The sequence below is a fragment of the Salmo trutta genome, chromosome 15 (genome assembly GCF_901001165.1).
Source record: "Salmo trutta chromosome 15, fSalTru1.1, whole genome shotgun sequence".
Taxonomy (NCBI): Eukaryota; Metazoa; Chordata; class Actinopteri; order Salmoniformes; family Salmonidae; genus Salmo; species Salmo trutta.
The window spans coordinates 52,303,400-52,324,479 of record NC_042971.1 but is presented as its reverse complement, the minus strand read 5'-3'; the positions used below and the strand labels follow the sequence as shown (position 1 = coordinate 52,324,479).

General features: G+C 43.6%; 1 protein-coding gene across 1 annotated transcript in view; it reads left to right on the top strand.

Moving 5' to 3' along the window:
* Positions 1 to 21,080, top strand: part of LOC115149310 (aryl hydrocarbon receptor) — a 95,189-nt gene that overhangs the window by 71,384 nt on the left and 2,725 nt on the right. The window contains exons 3-8 of the mRNA XM_029692063.1: positions 8,423 to 8,541; positions 9,271 to 9,360; positions 14,203 to 14,323; positions 20,204 to 20,343; positions 20,523 to 20,725; positions 20,932 to 21,041. Coding sequence (XP_029547923.1) covers positions 8,423 to 8,541; positions 9,271 to 9,360; positions 14,203 to 14,323; positions 20,204 to 20,343; positions 20,523 to 20,725; positions 20,932 to 21,041 — 783 coding nt within the window. The remainder of the gene's footprint in view (positions 1 to 8,422; positions 8,542 to 9,270; positions 9,361 to 14,202; positions 14,324 to 20,203; positions 20,344 to 20,522; positions 20,726 to 20,931; positions 21,042 to 21,080) is intronic.

Below are 21,080 nucleotides of genomic sequence, written 5' to 3'. Positions count from 1 at the left end.
AGTTTGCTGAAAATAAACTCAGTTGACAGTGAGAGGACATTTCTATACACACACACACACACACACACACACACACACACACACACACACACACACACACACACACTGCAGTTTATATACACACACACATACTAAACCTGGTATCGGTATCGAAGTCAAAATGCTGGTATTGTGACAACACTAAAACATTAGGGGGAGAGACTACACTACAGTACTGTAGATACACAGAGTTTACTTAAGTTTAGGGTCCGGTCCAGTTAGGAGACAGGGAGGGCTCACACTCAAAGAACTACAGGAGTACAGTCAGAGCCAGTCACACACACACCTGGCTGGACCACATGAAAGGAATGGCGTGTGTGTGTGTGTGTGTGTGTGTGTGTGTGTGTGTGTGTGTGTGTGTGTGTGTGTGTGTGTGTGTGTGTGTGTGTGTGTGTGTGTGTGTGTGTGTGTGTGTGACTGGCTCTGACTGTACTCCTGTAGTTCTTTGAGTGTGAGCCCTTAGGACGGTATGCAAATTGGCGTGGGTCTAGGGTTTCTGGGATAATGGTGTTGATGTAAGCCATGACCAGCCTTTCAAAGCACTTCATGGCTACTGATGTGAGTGCTACTGGTCGGTAGTCATTTAAGCAGTGTTCTTGGACACAGGGACTATGGTGGTCTCAGAAAGGGAGAGGTTGCAAATGTCAGTGAAGACACTTGCCAGTTGGTCAGTGCATACTCGCAGTACACGTCTTGGTAATCCGTCTGGCCCTGCATCCTTGTGACTGTTGACCTGTTTAAAGGTCTTACTCACATCTGCTGCGGAGAGCGTGATCAAACAGTCGTTCGGAACAGCTGGTGCTCTCATGCATGTTTCCGTGTTATTTGCCTTGAAGCGAGCATAGAAGTAGTTTAGCTTGTCTGGTAGGCTTGTGTCACTGGGCAGCTCTCGGCTGTGCTTCCCTTTGTAGTTTGTAATGGTTTGCAAGCCCTGCCACATCTAACGAGCATCGGAGCTGGTGTAGTACGATTCGATCTTAGTCCTGTATTGATGCTTTGCCTGTTTGATGGTTTGTCGGAGGGGATAGCGGGATTTCTTATAAGCTTCCAGGTTAGAGTCCCGCTCATTGAAAGCAGCAACTCTAGCCTTTAGCTCAGTGTGGATGTTGCCTGTAATCCATGGCTTCTGGTTGTGGTATGTACGTACGATCACTTTGGGGACGACGTCATCGATGCACTTATTTATAAAGCCAATGACTGATGTGGTGTACTCCTCAATGCCATCTGCTTCATCTGACCACTTTTTATTGATCTAGTCACTGGTGCTTCCTGCTTAAATTTTTGCTTGTAAGCAGGAATCAGGAGGATTGACCATAATTCTGATTTGCCAAATGGAGTGCGAGGGAGAGCTTTGTACTCGACTCTGTGTGTGGAGTAAAGGTGGCCTCGAGTTTTTTTCCCTCTCGTTGCACATTTAACATGCTGATAGAAATTTGGTAAAACTAATTTAAGTTTCCAGCCACTAGGAGTGCCACTTCTGGATGAGCGTTTTCCTGTTTGCTCATGGTGGAGTACAGCTCATTGAGTGCTTTACAGCGAAAGCAAAACATTAGATTATGTCAGCAGAGTACCCAGCCAGAAATAATCAGACACCCATTTTTCAAGCTAGCATATAATGTCACAAAAACCCAGAAGACAGCTAAATGCAGCACTAACCTTTGATGATCTTCATCAGATGACAACCCTAGGACATTATGTTATACAATGCATACATGTTTTGTTCAATCAAGTTCATATTTATATCAAAAACCAGCTTTTTTACATTAGCATGTGACGTTCAGAACTAGCATACCCCCCGCAAACCTCCGGTGAATTTACTAAATTACTCACGATAAACGTTCACAAAAAACATAACAATTATTTTAAGAATTTTAGATACAGAACTCCTCTATGCACTCGATATGTCCGATTTTAAAATAGCTTTTCGGTGAAAGCACATTTTACAATATTCTCAGTAGATAGCCCGGCATCACAGGGCTAGCTATTTAGACACCCACCCAGTTTAGCCTTCACCAAAATCAGATTTACTATTAGAAAAGTTTGATTACCTTTGATGTTCTTCGTCAGAATGCACTCCCAGGACTTCTACTTCAATAACAAATGTAGGTTTGGTCCAAAATAATCGTCCCACCTAGCCCAGAGAGGTTAAGACATCAGTCAGGAAGTTAAAGCTTGTTTGCAAATTGGTCTTCCAAATGGACAATGACCCCAAGCATACTTCCAAAGTTGTGGCAAAATGGCTTAAGGAAAACAAAGTCAAGGTATTAGAGTGGCCATCACAAAGCCCTAACCTCAATCCTATAGAAAATCTGTGGGCAGAACTGAAAAAGCGTGTGCGAGCAAGGAGGCCTACAAACCTGACTCAGTAACACCAGCTCTGTCAGGAGGAATGGGCTAAAATTCACCCAACTTATTGTGGGAAGCTTGTGGAAGGCTACCCAAACGTTTGACCCAAGTTAAACAATTTAAAGGCAATGCTACCAAATACTAATTGAGTGTATGTAAACTTCTGACCCACTGGGAATGTGATGAAAGAAATAAAAGCTGAAATAAATAATTCTCTCTACTATTATTCTGACATTTCACATTCTTAAAATACAGTGGTGATCCTAACTGACCTAAGACAGGGAATTCTTACTAGGATTAATTGTCAAGAATTGTGAAAAACTGATTTTAAATGTATTTGACTAAGGTGTATGTAAACTTCCGACTTCAACTGTACATACATACACTGTACATACATACACACACACACACACATGGCTGATATGAAACGTTGACCATTTTCTCTGCTTTCTTTTGTGTCCTGTTGTCCTACTTACAGATGGAATGGCTGCAGGTGTTTGTGTGTGTTTGTGTGTGTATGCGCGTGTGTACATGCACACATGTTTGTGTTTGCCCTGCAGGAAGTCACTGATACTCTGTTTGTTCCAGAAATTGCCCAGTGAACCATGATCAGGGATGCAATGATAATGATTATCAGTGTACTGTATGTACTCTGTAGTTAGCCACCATCCTAAGAATAGCAGAAACATGGAATCTAGAATATGTGGCTGTGGAGACATCTAGCACATATCTGCTCTCATCAGGACGCCTGAAAAAAAATCTCATGTAGTGTCTGTCTGTCTGTCTGTCTGTCTGTCTGTCTGTCTGTCTGTCTGTCTGTCTGTCTGTCTGTCTGTGAGTGACTCTTGAAGGTCAGTGGAGATTAGTTTAATTAATTTAATGACGTTCTGACTGTGTGTGGATCTATCCTACAGTCTGTGTAGAGTAGACTGTGTGGGTGGTTTGTTGATGAGAAAACCATGAAGTCTGTGTCTTTCAGGACTTTGCAGAATGTAATGTAGGATAATTGATGATGATTGACTTGTCACTTTGATGTGACATGTATGTACAGTATAGCGCTTATGCCAAGCTGTACATCACAGTAGCTCTCAGTTCTAGTACATTTATTAAAGACTGTGGAAATCATCATCCCAGTCTTTGGCAGGCCTTGGTGTTGTTCTGGGTAACCGTATGTTTTGCTGTCATGAGTTGGGTCTTGGTCTGGCTCACAAAGGCTCCAGACAGTCCTGTCTCCTCTCTGTCTATGGTGTGGACTGTACACTACAACTAAATCTAAGGACTAAGAACTAAATCTGAGGACCAGTGTTTCCTCATTATTTGTAAATGTGTAAAATTATTAAATCAAGATAATACACTTTTTAATAACCCAGGAGCTTGTTGTGTTGCGAATTCCATTCTGTGCGCGGTGAGGCAGACCTAAGGCTACCAGCCACACATGTATTAAAACCTCTTATGGATCCCTTCACGCGCCAATCCCTTTAGCGGGATCGATTTGACAATATCCAGTGAAATGGCAGCGTGCCAAATTCAAACTACAGGAATATCAATATTCAAGTTTTAGAAACTTTAGAGTGTTTTCTATCCAAATCTACCAATTATATGCATATCCTAGCTTCTGGGCCTGAGTAACATGCAGTTTACTTTGGGCACGCTTTTCATCCGGATGTCAAAATACTGCCCCCTAGCCTTAAGAAGTTTTAAGAGTGAGTGTGTGGAGCCGTGAACTGTCCCTTATTTGTGTGGTGCTAAAACATTCTAATTTGTCCACGCGCAGAGCTTATGTTCCCTCTCCCCATGTGAAAATAAGACATGTTGCCAAGTTCACTTTCACTGGATAGCCTAGCTCACGCTAAAATGGCCAACTTCACTGGATAGCCTAGCTCACGCTAAAATGGCCAACATAGGCCTTACCGGAGAAATAAAAAGAAAGGTTATGATCAGTGAAGAGGCTACAACATCATTGTGGCAACAGGTGCTGCGCGAGGGCAATCCCCAGTTTGGAAGGACAACAACGGGGTAGATGGTTACACAGCCTGCACATAGTGCAAGCAGGTAGGCCTATTTGTTTTAGATAATTCAGTTAATTATTTGAAGCTTTCGTTTATTATAACATACACAGGCCATATAAAGTGTAAACCGATGCGGCTGGTAAAAGTTTGAGTAGCCTACTTAATAAATGTAACCAGTGGCGATTTTAGCATATAAATCTTGGTGGGGCAAAAAAGAAAAAAGTGGGATGCATGCCAGCAAAGCCACTACACAACACAACACTAAACAATACATTAATTGCACTATAACAGTGACAAGCGGTGCCCACAAACTGTTAGGGCCTACATAAAGCTGTCCCAACATCTTACCACTGCTACACCTGGCTATCAACAGTTCATTCAGCCTCATTTACTGCCTTTTAAAAACATAGCTGATATGGCTGACTTGTTTAAACAAATGTTGTTTCGAATGACAATTGAGATGTACAAACTATGGCACAGGGAGACAACGAGTGGATAAGAGGCAATCCGTAATTTTGATTAAGACATTAATTAATGAGTGAGCTAGGACGGATGTAACGTTAGTCAATATAATTATTTGTTTAGCACTTTTGAAATGTACAGGGACAGAATTCAGAACATGGGCCATTCTTACAGTATTCTCCCTGTACACCAAGTCAGAACCATAGGATAAATAAAGGGGGCATATAAGCAGACAATGAAAGCTCTTACAATATTGAATGATTACATTTCTCTAAAACAAGTTATAGGCTACAGTTAGAACAGTAGGCGAAAACTAAGAGGGGTAAATAGGCCAAATTATTAGGGTGAGGCACATGGGCTACTAACATCTTTCTACACAACATACACTTAGTATTACTTTCTTAGCTACAGTATATATACAGTCGTGGCTAAAAGTTTTGAGAATGACACAAATATTAATTTCCACAAAGTTTGCTGCTCAGTGTCTTTAGATATTTTTGTCAGATGTTACTATGGAATACTGAAGTATAATTACAAGCATTTCATAAGTGTCAAAGGCTTTTATTGACAATTACATGAAGTTGTTGCAAAGAGTCAATATTTTCAGTGTTGACCCTTCTTTTCCAAGATGTCTGCAATAAATGAACTTCTGGGCCACATCCTGACTGATGGCAGCCCATTCTTGCATAATCAATGCTTGGAGTTTGTCAGAATTTGTGGGTTTTTGTTTGTCCACCGCCTCTTGAGGATTGACCACAAGTTCTCAATGGGATTAAGGTCTGGGGAGTTTCCTGGCCATGGACCCAAAATATTGATGTTTTGTTCCCCGAGCCACTTAGTTATCACTTTTGCCTTATGGCAAGGTGCTCCATCATGCTGGAAAAGGCATTGTTTGTCACCAAACTGTTCCTGGATGGTTGGTAGAAGTTGGTCTCGGAGGATGTGTTTGTACCATTGTTTATTCATGGCTGTGTTCTTAGGCAAAATTGTGAGTGAGCCCACTCCCTTGGCTGAGAAGCAACCCCACACATGAATGGTCTCAGGATGCTTTACTGTTGGCATGACACAGGACTGATGAGGGCGCTCACCTTGTCTTCTCTGGACAAGCTTTTTTCCGGATGACCCAAACAATCGGAAGGGGATTCATCAGATAAAATGACTTTACCCCAGTCCTCAGCAGTCCAATCCCTGTACCTTTTGCAGAATATCAGTATGTCCCTGATGTTTTTCCTGGAGAGAAGTGGCTTCTTTGCTGTCCTTCTTGACACCAGGCCATCCTCCAAAAGTCTTTGCCTCACTGTGCGTGCAGATACACTCACACCTGCCTGCTGCCATTCCTGAGCAAGCTCTGTACTGGTGGTGCCCCGATCCCGCAGCTGAATCAACTTTAGGAGACGGTCCTGGCGCTTGCTGGACTTTCTTGAGCGCCCTGAAGCCTTCTTCACAACAATTGAACCGCTCTTCTTGAGGTTGTTGACGATCCGATAAATGGTTGATTTAGGTGCAATCTTACTGGCAGCAATATCCTTGCCTGTGAAGCCCTTTTTGTGCAAAGCAATGATGACGGCACGTGTTTCCTTGCAGATAACCATGGTTGACAGAGGAAGAACAATGATTCCAAGCACCACCCTCCTTTTGAAGCTTCCAGTCTGTTACTCAATCAGCATGACAGAGTGATCTCCAGACTTGTCCTCGTCAACACTCACACCTGTGTTAACGAGAGAATCACTGACATGATGTCAGCTGGTCCTTTTGTGGCAGGGCTGAAATGCAGTGGACATTTTTGGGGGGGATTCAGTTCATTTGCATGGCAAAGAGGGACTTTGAAATTAATTGCAATTCATCTGATCACTCTTCATAACATTCTGGAGTATATGCAAATTGCCATCATACAAACTGAGGCAGCAGACTTTGTGAAAATTAATATTTGTATCATTCCCAAAACTTTTGGCCACGACTGTATACAGTATATATATCTCCCTGCCATATTACATCATTTATGAAGCAGCATACAATACATTTTTGGACTCACATTGTTCATGCTGTGCTCACTTGAACAGGAAGGTGGCGCGGTGGTCCTCAGAGTTAACAGTTGTTTTGAGTGTGGCACAAATCATCCTTCATTGACAGCATGGCCAATGTTGAATGTTTTATCATTTTGTATTTGGAAAAGAGCCCCTTAATCCCAGACTTGGAACCAAAGAGCCACTGTCGCTGATTCCTTCCAAACCACTTGTTGAATTTACGATTTCCAACTTGTTGTGTAATGTTTATGTCCAATGGCCGATTTGCACCGATACGTTTCATCTATAATTTCCCTTCATTATTTCTCTTCATATGACAAGGATTAAAAAGTATTTGCCAGTAGATTGTCGACCTGATTCATGATGATGACTGCTAGCTAAGATTGTGGAAATATGATGTTGACATGATCAGTCCAATCAAAGCTACGGTACATATCATGTGATTTGACGTCATTTTATCTGTGGCCAATGACCTTGAGCCTTCTTGGATGGGCACTTCTATGGCAGCAGCCGAAGGGCTAAAATTTTCAAGGTCTCCTCTTACACTTGGCAGTGACTTAGACTTGGCGCTCCGCTAACGCTTGTCGTGCGGTACAGAGAGAACAGTCCATGACTAGGGTGGCTTGAGTCTTTGACAATTTTTAGGGCCTTCCTCTGACACCGCCTGGTATAGAGGTCCTGGATGGCAAGAAGCTTGGCCCCAGTGATGTACGGAGGCCGAGCAGTTGCCATACCAGGCAGTGATGCAACCAGTCAGGATGCTCTTGATGGTGCAGCTGTAGAACCTTTTGAGGATCTGAGGACCCAAGCCAAATCTTTTCAGTCTCCTGAGGGTGAATAGGCTTTGTCGTGCCCTCTTCACGACTGTCTTGGTGTGTTTGGACCATGCTAGTTTGTTGGTCATGTGGACACCAAGGAACTTGAAGCTCTCAACCTGCTCCACTGCAGCCCCGTCGATGAGAATGGAGGCATGCTCGGTCCTCTTTTTCCTGTAGTCCACAATCATCTCCTTTGTCTTGATCAGACTAAATTCGATTCTGGGAATTCCCTCCCTATGGCACTCGTAACTTAAATGCGCCATCGAGAGGAATATTTATCTCGCATAGAACACACAACAGCATGCCGATTAGGTAAATAGATAAACTATTCTACTATGGGGTTGTCTGGTTTTTATAGTCATTACTTGTTTTGATTGCAGAGGGAAAGTAAATGTGGACTGTTCCAGCATCTTCAAAAATACACAATCCTTTTTTCAGTTACATTTTCTGTGACATTAGATTAGTCCAGTTACCATCGCCATGGCATTGTCCATTAGCTGTTATAAGAGGTACTATTTTTTCATGTTCCATATTTTGGGGGCGTGGCGGCATTGATTGCAGCGGAAACACTGCTAAGGACTAAGAACAAATAAGTAAATCTAAGGACTAAGAAGTGAATCTAAGAACTAAGAAGTAAATCCAAGAACCTAGAAGTAAATCTAAGGACTAAGAAGTGAATCTAAGGACTAAGAACTAAGCCATGTTCTCCTCTCCTGTGTTCCAGCGACCCTCCAGAAGAAGTGTGAGTGGCCCGCCCCCCCCCTCAGTGGGAACTGGAGGAACGGACGGACAGCCACTTCTATAGACGGAGTCAGCCTCTCCGAGGGAAACCTACTGCTGCAGGTATACAGTGTGTGTGTGTGTGTGTGTGTGTGTGTGTGTGTGTGTGTGTAGGGTTTTTCTGCATCAAAAAGTGGCTTAGGTGGGGGTGTGACAGGGGGCGTGGCAATGAGCGCAGTTGGCTGTCGGTGCGGCTAAATTGTATTTTAGCATTTTAGAGACGCCCATCTTGGCGGTGTAGAGAAATCTTTGCATTTTAAAGCACATTTCCTACAATTCTACACATTTTGCTATGCATCTGAGAGAAGGTAATTTCCTGTAATTTGACATATTTTGCCATGATGCTGAGACAGGATTTTGCAGTTATAAAGGTAATTTCATGCATTTTGCCATGGCTATTGCTGTGTTCGTCTGCTCAAACATAACAAAATTAGTACTGCTAAATTAATTGTTTTGATCATTTTCATATTTCCCTGACTTTTATTTTATTTTGATGATTGTTAGTTCACAAAGATTATATTCTAAAAATATATGTAGATCCATTATCTGTTCCACATACTTTATATCTGATTTTAGTCATTTAAGTTTACACTGAAAGCTTTTTACCAAACGTTTTACACTGTTTGGACTTTGACTACCCCAAAAAATGCTTAGACGGTCCACCCTAGGATTACAATGGTTGTTTGTGTCCATGCTTGTGTGTGTATGTGTGGTGTGTGTGTACGTGCGTATGTGTGCATGAATATATGTGTGTGTGTGAATGGGTTTCTCATGTGCTCTCTCTCTCTGTAGGCTCTGAATGGTTTTGTCCTGGTGGTCAACACTGATGGCTCTATCTTCTACGCTTCTCCAACCATCCAGGACTACCTGGGGTTCCACCAGGTACAACATGATTATTACTTATTGATTATGCTTATACAGTGCATTCAGAAAGTATTCAGAACCCTTGACTTTTTCAAAATTTTGTTACATTACAGCTTTATTCTAAAATGGATTAAATATCAATCTACACACAATACCCCATAATGACAAAGCAAAAAAAATTTACATTAAAAAATACAAAACTGAAATATCACATTTACATAAGTATTTAGACCCTTTACTCAGTACTTTGTTGAAGCACCTTTGGCAGCGATTACAGCCTCCAGTCTTCTTTTTGGGGAGTTTCTCCCATTCTTCTCTGCAGGTCCTCTCAAGCTGTCAGGTTGGATGGGGAGTGTCGCTGCAAAGCTATTTTCAGGTCTCTCCAGAGATGTTTGATCGGGTTCAAGTCCGGGCTCTGGCTGGGCCACTCAAGGACATTCATAGACTTGTCCCGAAGCCACTCCTGCGTTGACTTGGCTGTGTGCTTAGGGTCGGTGTCCTGTTGGAAGGTGAACCTTCGCCCCAGTCTGAGGTCCTGAGCGCACTGGAGCAGGTTTTCGTCAAGGATCTCTCTGTACTTTACTCCGTTCATCTTTCCCTCGACCCTGACTAGTCTCCCAGTCCCTGCCGCTGAAAAACATCCCCACAGCATGATGCTGCCACCATCATGTTTCATGGTGCCAGGTTTCCTCCAGACATGACGCTTGGCATTCAGGCCAAAGAGTTAATTCGCGGGTTCATCAGACCAGATAATCTTGTTTCTCATAGTCTGAGAGTCCTTTAGGTGCTTTTTGGCAAACTCTAAGAGGGCTGTCATGTGCCTTTTATTGAGGAGTGGCTTCCGTCTGGCCACTCTACCATAAAGGCCTGATTGGTGGAGTGCTGCAGAGATGGTTGTCCTTCTGGAAGGTTCTCCCATCTCCACAGAGGTACTCTGGAGCTCTGTCAGAGTGACCATCAGGTTTTTGGTCACCTCCCTGACCAAGGCCCTTCTCCCCGGATTGCTCAGTTTGGCCCGGCAGTCAGCTCTAGGAAGAGTCTTGGTGGTCCCAAACTTCTACCATTTAAGAATGATATAGGCCACTGTGATCTTGGGGACCTTTAATGCTGAAGAAATGTTTTGCTACCGTTCCATAGATCTGTGCCTCGACACAATCCTGTCTCGGAGCTCTACGGACAATTTCTTCGAACTCATTGCTTGGATTTTACTCTGACACGCACTGCCAACTGTGGGACCTTATATAGACAGGACCGTCTTATATAGACTGTGTGCCTTTCCAAATCATATCCTATCAATTGAATTTATTTACTACACGTGGACTCCAATCAAGTTGTAGAAACATCTCAAGGATGATCAATGGAAACAGGATGGACCTGAGCTCAATTTCGAGTGTCATAGCAAAGGATCTGAATACTTATGTAGCTAAGGTATTTCTGTTTTAATTTTTTTTAAATAAAAACCTGTTTTCGCTTTGTCCTTATGAGTATTGTGTGTAGATTGATGAAGAAAGATAGATTTAATCAATTTTAGAATAAGGTTGTAACGTAACAAAATGTGGTAAAAGTCAAGGGGTCTAAATACTTTCCTTAGGCACTGTAGGATTATTGATTATAGGATTTTGACAACTCAGGCTGCTTTCTATCTCATAATTTAGGACTAACTGGACTTTGAGGATTCTGAATATCACTCCGGCTATTAATGTGTTTAGTATTGTACACAGTACCAGTCAAAAGTTTGGACACACCTACTCATTCAAGGGTTTTTCTTATTTTTACTATTTTCTACATTGTAGAATAATAGTGAAGACATCAACACTATGAAATAACACATATGGAATCATGTAGTAACCAAAAAAGTGTTAAACAAATCAAAATATATCTTGCTCTAAAAAATAAAGGGAACACTTAAACAACACATCCTAGATCTGAATGAAAGAAATAATCTTATTAAATACTTTTTTCTTTACATAGTTGAATGTGCTGACAACAAAATCACACAAAAATAATCAATGGAAATCCAATTTATCAACCCATGGAGGTCTGGATTTGGAGTCACACTCAAAATTAAAGTGGAAAACCACACTATAGGCTGATCCAACTGATGTAATGTCCTTAAAACAAGTCAAAATGAGGCTCAGTAGTGTGTGTGGCCTCCACGTGCCTGTATGACCTCCCTACAACACCTGGGCATGGGCATGCTCTCCTCCCAGACCTGGACTAAAGCATCCGCCAACTCCTGGACAGTCTGTGGTGCAACGTGGCGTTGGTGGATGGAGCGAGACATGATGTCCCAGATGTGCTCAATTGGATTCAGGTCTGGGGAACGGGCGGGCCAGTCCATAGCATCAATGCCTTCCTCTTGCAGGAACTGCTGACACACTCCAGCCACATGAGGTCTAGCATTGTCTTGCATTAGGAGGAACCCAGGTCCAACCGCACCAGCATATGGTCTCACAAGGGGTCTGAGGATCTCATCTCGGTACCCAATGGCAGTCAGGCTACCTCTGGCGAGCACATGGAGGGCTGTGCGGCCCCCCAAAGAAATGCCACCCCCCCATGACTGACCCAACGCCAAACCGGTCATGCTGGAGGATGTTGCAGGCAGCAGAACGTTCTCCACGGCGTCTCCAGACTCTGTCATGTCTGTCACGTGCTCAGTGTGAACCTGCTTTCATCTGTGAAGAGCACAGGGCGCCAGTGGCGAATTTGCCAATCTTGATGTTCTCTGGCAAATGCCAAACGTCCTGCACGGTGTTGGGCTGTAAGCACAACCCCCACCTGTGGACGTCGGGCCCTCATACCACCCTCATGGAGTCTGTTTCTGACCGTTTGAGCAGACACATGCACATTTGTGGCCTGCTGGAGGTCATTTTGCAGGGCTCTGGCAGTGCTTCTCCTGCTCCTCCTTGCACAAAGGCAGAGGTAGCCGTCCTGCTGCTGGGTTGTTGCCCTCCTACGGCCTCCTCCACGTCTCCTGATGTACTGGCCTGTCTCCTGGTAGCGCCTCCATGCTCTGGACACTACGCTGACAGACACAGCAAACCTTCTTGCCACAGCTCGCATTGATGTGCCATCCTGGATGAGCTGCACTACCTGAGCCACTTGTGTGGGTTGTAGACTCCGTCTCATGCTACCACTAGAGTGAAAGCACCGCCAGCATTCAAAAGTGAACAAAACATCAGCCAGGAAGCATAGGAACTGAGAAGTGGTCTGTGGTCCCCACCTGCAGAACCACTCCTTTATTGGGGGTGTCTTGCTAATTGCCTATAATTTCCACCTGTTGTCTATTCCATTTGTACAACAGCATGTGAAATTTATTGTCAATCAGTGTTGCTTCCTAAGTGGACAGTTTGATTTCACATAAGTGTGATTGACTTGGAGTTACATTGTGTTGTTTAAGTGTTCCCTTTATTTTTTTGAGCAGTGTATTTTATATTCCTCAAAGTAGCCACCCTTTGCCTAGATGACCGCTTTGCACACTATAGGCATTCTCTCAACCAGATTCATAAGGTGGTATGCATTTCTATTAACAGGTGAGCCTTGTTAAGATCATTTGTGGATTTTTTTTCCTTAATGCATTTGAGACAATCAGTTGTGTTGTGACAAGGTAGGGATGGTATACAGAAGATAGCCCTATTTGGTAAAAGACCAAGTCCATATTATGGCAAGAACAGCTGAAATAAGCAAAGAGAAACAACAGTCCATCATTACTTTAAGACATGAAAGTCAATCAACCCAGAAAATCTCAAGAACTTTTACATTTTCTTCAAGTGCAGTCGCAAAAACCATGAAGCGCTATGATGAAACTGGCTCTCATGAGGATCGCCCCAGGAAAGGAAGACCCAGATTTACTTCTGCTGCAGAGGATAAGTTCATTAGAGTTACCAGCCTCAGAAATTGCAGCCCAAATAAATGTTTCACAGAGTTCAAGTAACAGACAAATCTCAACATCAACTGTTCAGAGGAGACTGCGTCAATCAGGCCTTCATGGTCGAATTGCTGCAAAGAAACCACTACTAGAGGACACCAATAATAAGAAGAGACTTGCTTGGGCCAAGAAACACGAGCAATGGACATTAGATCGGTGGAAATCTGTTCTTTGGTCTGATGAGTCTAAATTTAAGATTTTTGGTTCCAACAGCCGTATCTTTGTGAGACGCAGAGTAGGTGAACAGATGGTATCTGCATGTGTGGTTCCCACCGTGAAGCATGGAGGAGGAGGTGTGATGGTATGGGGGTGCTTTGCTGGTGACACTGTCAGTGATTTATTTAGAATTCAAGGCGCACTTAACCAGCATGGCTACCACAGCATTCTGCAGCGATACGCCATCCCATCAGGTTTGTGCTTAGTGGGACTATCATTTGTTTTTCAACAGGACAATGACCCAACACACCTCCAGGCTGTGTAAGGGCTATTTGACAAAGAAGGAGAGTGATGGACTGCTGCATCAGATGATCTGGCCTCCCCAATCACCCGACCTCAACCCAATTGAGATGGTTTGGAATGAGTTGGACCGCAGAGTGAAGGAAAAGCAGCCAAAAAGTGCTCATCATATCTGGGAACTCCTTCAAGACTGTTGGAAAAGCATTCCTCGTGAAGCTGGTTGAGAGAATGCCAAGAGTGTACAAAGCTGTCATCAAGGCAAAGGGTGGCTACTTTGAAGAATCTCAAATATAAAACATATTTTGATTTGTTTAACACTAACACTTTTGGTGACTACATGATTTCATACTTGTTATTTCATAGTGTTGATATCTTCACTATTATTCTACAATGTAGAAAATAGTAAAAATAAAGAAAACCCCTTGAATGAGTAGGTGTGTCAATACCTTTGACTGGTACGGTATATTTCTGTCCAGTCTGATGTGGTGCACCAGTGTGTGTATGAGCTGATACACATGGATGACAGAGCCATGTTCAGGTGTCAGCTTCCCTTCACCCTCAAGCCCAACCAGACCGACTCAGAGGCCGGACCAGATGGTATGTTCAGTATATTTATTTATTTATTTTATTGAACCTTTATTTAACTTGGCAAGTCAGTTAATAACAAATTATTATTTACAATGACAGCCTAGCAAAAGGCCTCCTGCGGGGACGGGGGATAAAAAAATATTATATATAATATATATATATATATATACATACAGTTGAAGTTGGAAGTTTACATACACCTTAGCCAGTTTTTCACAATTCCTGACATTTTCCTCCTCATGATGCCATCTATTTTGTGAAGTGCACCAGTCCCTCCTGCAGCAAAGCACCTTCTCAACATGATGCTGCCACCCCCGTGCTTCACGGTTGGGACGGTGTTCTTAGGCTTGCAAGCCTCCCCCTTTTTCCTCCAAACATAACGATGGTCATTATGGCCAAACAGTTCTATTTTTGTTTCATCAGACCAGAGGACATTTCTCCAAAAAGTACGATCTTTGTCCCCATGTGCAGTTGCAAACCGGTCTGGCTTTTTTATGGTAGTTTTGGAGCAGTGGCTTCTTCCTTGCTGAGCGGCCTTTCAGGTTATGTCGATATAGAACTCGTTTTACTGTGGATATAGATACTTTGTACCTGTTTCCTCCAGGATCTTCACAAGGTCCTTTGCTGTTGTTCTAGGATTGATTTGCACTTTTCGCATCAAAGTACGTTCATCTCTAGGAGACAGAACGCGTCTTCTTCCCTGAGCGGTATAATGGCTGTGTGGTCCCATGGTGTTTATTCTTGCGTACTATTGTTTGTACAGATGAACATGGTACCTTCAGGCGTTTGGAAAATGCTCCCAAGGATGAACCAGACTTGTGGAGGTCTACAAATTTTTTTCTTAGGTCTTGGCCAATTTCTTTTGATTTTCCCACGATGTCAAGCAAATAGGCACTGAGTTTGAAGGTAGGCCTTGAAATACATCCACAGGTACACCTCCATTTGACTCAAATTATGTCAATTAGCCTATGAGAAGCTTCTAAAGCCATGACATAATTTTCTGGAATTTTCCAAGCTGTTTAAAGGCACAGTCAACTTAGTGTATGTAAACTTCTGACCCACTGGAATTGTGATATAGTGAATTGTAAGTGAAATAATCTGTCTGTAAACAATTGTTGGAAAAATTACTTGTGTCATGCACAAAGTAGATGTCCTAACCAACTTGCCAAAACTGTAGTTTGTTAACAAGAAATTTGTGGAGTGGTTGAAAAACGAGTTTTAATGACTCCAACCTAAGTGTATGTAAACTTCTGACTTCAACTGTATATATAAACTCAGCAAAAAAAGAAACTTCCTCTCACTCTCAACTGCATTTATTTTCAGCAAACTTAACATGTGTAAATATTTGTATGAACAAGATTCAACAACTGAGACATAAAGTGAACAAGTTCCACAGACATGTGACTAACAGAAATTGAATAATGTGTCCCTGAACAAAGGGGGATCAAATCAAAAAGTAACAGTCAGTATCTGGTGTGGCCACCAGCTGCATTAAGTACTGCAATGCATCACCTCCTCATGGACTGCACCAGATTTGCCAGTTCTTGCTGTGAGATGTTACCCCACTCTTCCACCAAGGCACCTGCAAGTTCCCGGACATTTCTGGGGGCAATGGCCCTAGCCCTCACCCTCCGATCCAACAGGTCCCAGACGTGCTCAATGGGATTGAGATCCTGGCTCATCACTGGCCATGGCAGAACACTGACATTCCTGTCTTGCAGGAAATCACGCACAGAAAGAGCAGTATAGCTGGTGGCATTTTCATGCTGGAGGGTTATGTCAGGATGAGCCTGCAGGAAGGGTGCCACATGTGGGAGGAGGATGTCTTCCCTGTAATGCACAGAGTTGAGATTTCCTGCAATGACAACAAGCTCGGTCCGATGATGCTGTGGCACACCACCCCAGACCATGACGGACCCTCCACCTCCAAATCGATCCCTATACAGAGTACAAGCCTCGGTGTAACGCTCATTCCTTCAACGATAAACGCAAATCCGACCATTACCCCTGGTGAGAGAAAACCGCGACTTGTCAGTGAAGAGCACTTTTTGCCAGTCCTGTCTGGTCCATCGACGGTGGGTTTGTTCCCATAGGCGACGTTGTTGCTGATGATGTCTGGTGAGGACCTGCCTTACAACAGGCCTACAAGCCCTCAGTCCAGCCTCTCTCAGCCTATTGCGGACAGTCTGAGCACTGATGGAGGGATTGTGCGTTCCTTGTTTAACTCAGGCAGTTGTTGTTGCCATCCTGTACCTGTCCTGCAGGTGTGATGTTCGGATGTACCAATCCTGTGTTGTTACACGTGGTCTGTCACTGCGAGGATGATCAACTGTCCATCCTGTCTCCCTGTAGCGCTGTCTTAGGCGTCTCACAGTACGGACATTGCAATTTATTGCCCTGGCCACATCTGCAATCCTCATGCCTCCTTGCAGCATGCATAAGGCACGTTCACACAAATGCAGAGACCCTGGGCATCTTTCTTTTGGTGTTTTTCAGAGTCAGTAGAAAGGCCTCTTTAGTGTCCTAAGTTTTCATAGCTGTGACCTTAATTGCCTACTGTCTGTAAGCTGTTAGTGTCTTAACTACGGTTCCACAGGTGCATGTTCAAGCATGGTTAACAGTGTTTAACCCCTTTACAATGAAGATATGTAAAGTTATTTGGATTTTTACGAATTAGACAGGGTCCTGAAAAAGGGACGTTTCTTTTTTTGCTGAGTTTATATATAAATAAAGGACCAAACACACATCACGGCAAGAGAGACAGCACAACACTACATTAAGTGAGACCTAAGACAACAACATAGCAAGGCAGCAATACATGACAACACAGCATGGTAGCAACACAAAGTGACAACAACATGGTAGCAACACAACATGGTAGCAGCACAAAACATGGTAGAAACATTATTGGGCACAGACAACAGCACAAAGGGCAAGAAGGTAAAGACAACAATACATCACGCAAATCAGCCACAACTGTCCAGTCGCTGCAGCGAACTGAGAAGACGAGCGACCCAGGGATGTGTGTGCTTTGGGGACCTTTAACAGAATGTGACTGGCAGAACGGGTGTTGTATATGGAGGATGACGGCTGCAGTAGATATCTCAGATCTGGGAGAGGGAGGCCTAAGAGGGTTTTATAAATATGCATCAACCAGTAGGTCTTGTGACGGGTATACAGAGATGACCAGTTTACAGAAGAGTATAGAGTGCAGTGATGTGTCCTATAAGAAGCATTGGTGGCAAATCTGATGGCCGAATGGTAAAGAACATCTAGCCGCTCGAGAGCACCATTACCTGCCGATCTATAAATTATGTCTCCATAATCTAGCAAGGGTAGGATGGTCATCTGTCATCTGAATCTGGATTAGTTTGGCAGCTGGGGTTAAAGAGGAGTGATTACGATAGAGGAAACCAAGTCTAGATTTAACTTTAGCCTGCAGCTTTGGTATGTGCTGAGAGAAGGACAGTGTACCGTCTAGCCATACTCCCAAGTACTTGTATGAGGTGACTAATTCAATCTCTAAACCATCAGATGTTGTAATCACACCTGTGGGGAGAGGGGCATTCTTCTTATCAAACCACATGACCTTTGTTTTGGAGGTGTTCAGAACAAGGTTAAGGGTAGAGAAAGCTTGTTGGACACTAAGAAAGCTTTGTTGTAGAGCGTTTAACACAAAATCCGGGGAGTGGCCAGCTGAGTGTAGGACTGTATCATCTGCATATAAATGAATGAGAGAGCTTCCTACTGCCTGAGCTATGTTTTTTATTTATGTATTAACCCTTCCACCACCACCCCCCCTCTTTGGAGGACAAATATCTTTCTGTTTTTTTTTACAGCTTTTCTGCTACATATACATTTTATGTATACATTTTGCATACATGGTACTTTTATATAAGCAATCACATAACAATAATATATTACCAAACATAAGCTCTTTAATTCTACCCATTAGCCACTCTCAGCCCATCCAACCTATCACCATAGACCACCCTTGTTTGGTTTAAATGTGCCATGTATTTTTCAATTGTGCTGTGATGTTTTACATAATTTTTTAACCTTTCTAATCGTATAGTATCCACAGATTGTGAGCTAAAGATGAAAACCTTTCCTACGAGTATTATTATATTATTTATTTATTTATTGACTGACTGACTGTGGCTTTCCAAATCGCCCAACACTTCTATTTGTAAGGTTAATTTTAAGTGTATGCTGTGATTTTTTTTAACCACTCCTGAACCTGAGCCTGAGCTATGTTGTTGATGTAAATTGAGAAGAGCGTGGGGCCTAGGATCGAGCCTTGGGGTACTCCCTTGGTGACAGGCAGTGGCTGAGACAGCAGATGTTCTGACTTTATACACTCTTTTGAGAGAGGTAGTTAGCAAACCAGGCCAAAGACCCCTTAGAGACACTAATACTCCTTAGCCAGCCCAAAAGAATGGAATGGTCTACCGTATCAAAAGCTTTGGCCAAGTCAATAAAAATAGCAGCACAACATTGCTTAGAATCAAGGGCAATGGGCAAATAACAAATATTCTGTGTAGCCATTTGATTAGCTGTTCAGGAGTCTTATGGCTTGGGGGTAGAAGCTGTTTAGAAGCCTCTTGGACCTAGACTTGGCGCTTCGGCACTGCTTGCCATGCGGTAGCAGAGAGAACAGTCAATTACTAGGGTGGCTGGAGTCTTTGACAATTTTTAGGGCCTTCCTCTGACATCGCCTGGTATAGAGGTCCTGGATGGCAGGAAGCTTGGCCCTGGTGATGTACTGGGCTGTACGCACCACCCTCTGTAGTGCCTTGCGGTCGGAGGCCGAGCAGTTGCCATGCCAGGAAGTGATGCAACCCATCAGGATGCTCTTAATGGTGCAGCTGTAAAACCTTTTGAGGATCCGAGGACCCATGCCAAATCTTTTCAGTCTCCTGAGGGGGATAAGTTTTGTCGTGCCCTCTTCACGATCGTCTTGGTGTGCTTGGACCATGTTAGTTTGTTGGTGATGTGGACGCCAAGGAACTTGAAGCTCTCAACCTGCTCCACTACAGCCTTGTCGATGAGAATGGGGGCGTGCTCGGTCCTCCTTTTCCTATAGTCCACAATCATCTCCTTTGTCTTGATCACGTTGAGGGAGAGGTTTTTGTCCTGGCACCACACGGTCAGGTCTTTGACCTCCCTATAGGCTGTCTCATCGTTGTCGGTGATCAGGCCTACCACTGTTGTGTCATCAGCAAACTTAATGATGGTGTTGGAGTTGTGCCTGGCCGTGCAGTCATGAGTGAACAGGGAGTACAAGAGGGGACTGAGCAGCACCCCTGAGGGGCCCCCGTGTTGATGATCAGCATGGTGGATGTGTTGTTACCTACCCTTACCACCTGGGGCCGGCCTGTCAGGAAGTCCAGGATCCAGTTGTAGAAGGAGGTGTTTAGTCCCAGGGTCCTTAGCTTAGTGATGAGCTTCGTGGGCACTATGGTGTTGAACGCTGAGCTGTAGTCAATGAATAGCCTTCTCACATAGGTGTTCCTTTTGTCCAGATGGGAAATGGCAGTGTGGAGTGCGATAGAGATTGCATCTGTGGATCTGTTGGTGCGGTATGCAAATTGGAGTGGGTCTAGAGTTTCTGGGCTAACACATCCATAACCTGAGCGTAAACCAGACTACATACCAGAGAGAATACTATAGGCAATCCTAGAGTTGATTATTGACAAGTTTTTCCAACACTTTAGATAAACATGGCAAAATAGAAATAGGCCAGTAGAGCCAGTCAGCCTGAGTATGCGTATGTCAAGCTTTTCGCCACAGCCCTCTTAATATGCTGTTTCTTTTAGTGATTGGTTATTTATTGATTGAACAGTCCAAAGATCTCAAACATGTATCTGATGGTAATGTCCTCTGTAGCCACCCAGTCTAGCAGCAGGCCCCACAGTGAGTCTATGAGCTACCTGCCCCAACACATCCCTGAAGAGAACAGCTCCTTCCTAGAGAGAAGCTTCTGCTGTCGCTTCCGCTGTCTCCTAGACAACTCCTCCGGCTTCCTGGTAGGACAGCATGAAAATAAATAGATATGACTAATATATCAAATATAATCCATAGATCCATATATTACATAAATACATTATCCATTTAATCCATTAATGACATGGACATTGTCCATAATCTACTCTCCCAAAATCTATTCAAATGATTCATTGTATACAACACTCTCTCCCTCCTCTAGGCGTTGAACTTCCAGGGACATCTAAAGTATGTTCGAGGCCAGGGAAGGCTGGGGGATGACGGGGCCTCGGTCCCCGCTCAGCTGGCCCTGTTTGCCATCGCCACACCCATGCAGACCCCAGCTGTCATGGAGATCAGGACCAAGACACTCATTTTCCAGACCAAACACAGACTCGACTTCGCCCCCATGGGCATAGATACTAGGTACCGTTACGACAGGGAAACTCTGAATGTACTCCTTCATCACATCTCATAGCACCACTGGGAACACAGTACCCTCCCAGAGGCTTATAAAGAGGGAACTTGAGAGGACAAATGTTTGTTCCCTGAGAGATATTTTTGCTATGTGTGTGTGTGTGTGTGTGTGTGTGTGCGTGTTTGTGCACGTGTGTCTGTTCTCTCCCCTCCAGAGGTAAAGTGGTGCTGGGTTACTCTGAGACAGAGTTGGTCACTATAGGCTCAGGTTACCAGTTCATCCATGCTGCTGACATGATGTACTGCGCAGACAACCACATCAAAAGTGAGTTACACTGTAGTTACTCATTACACATACACACAC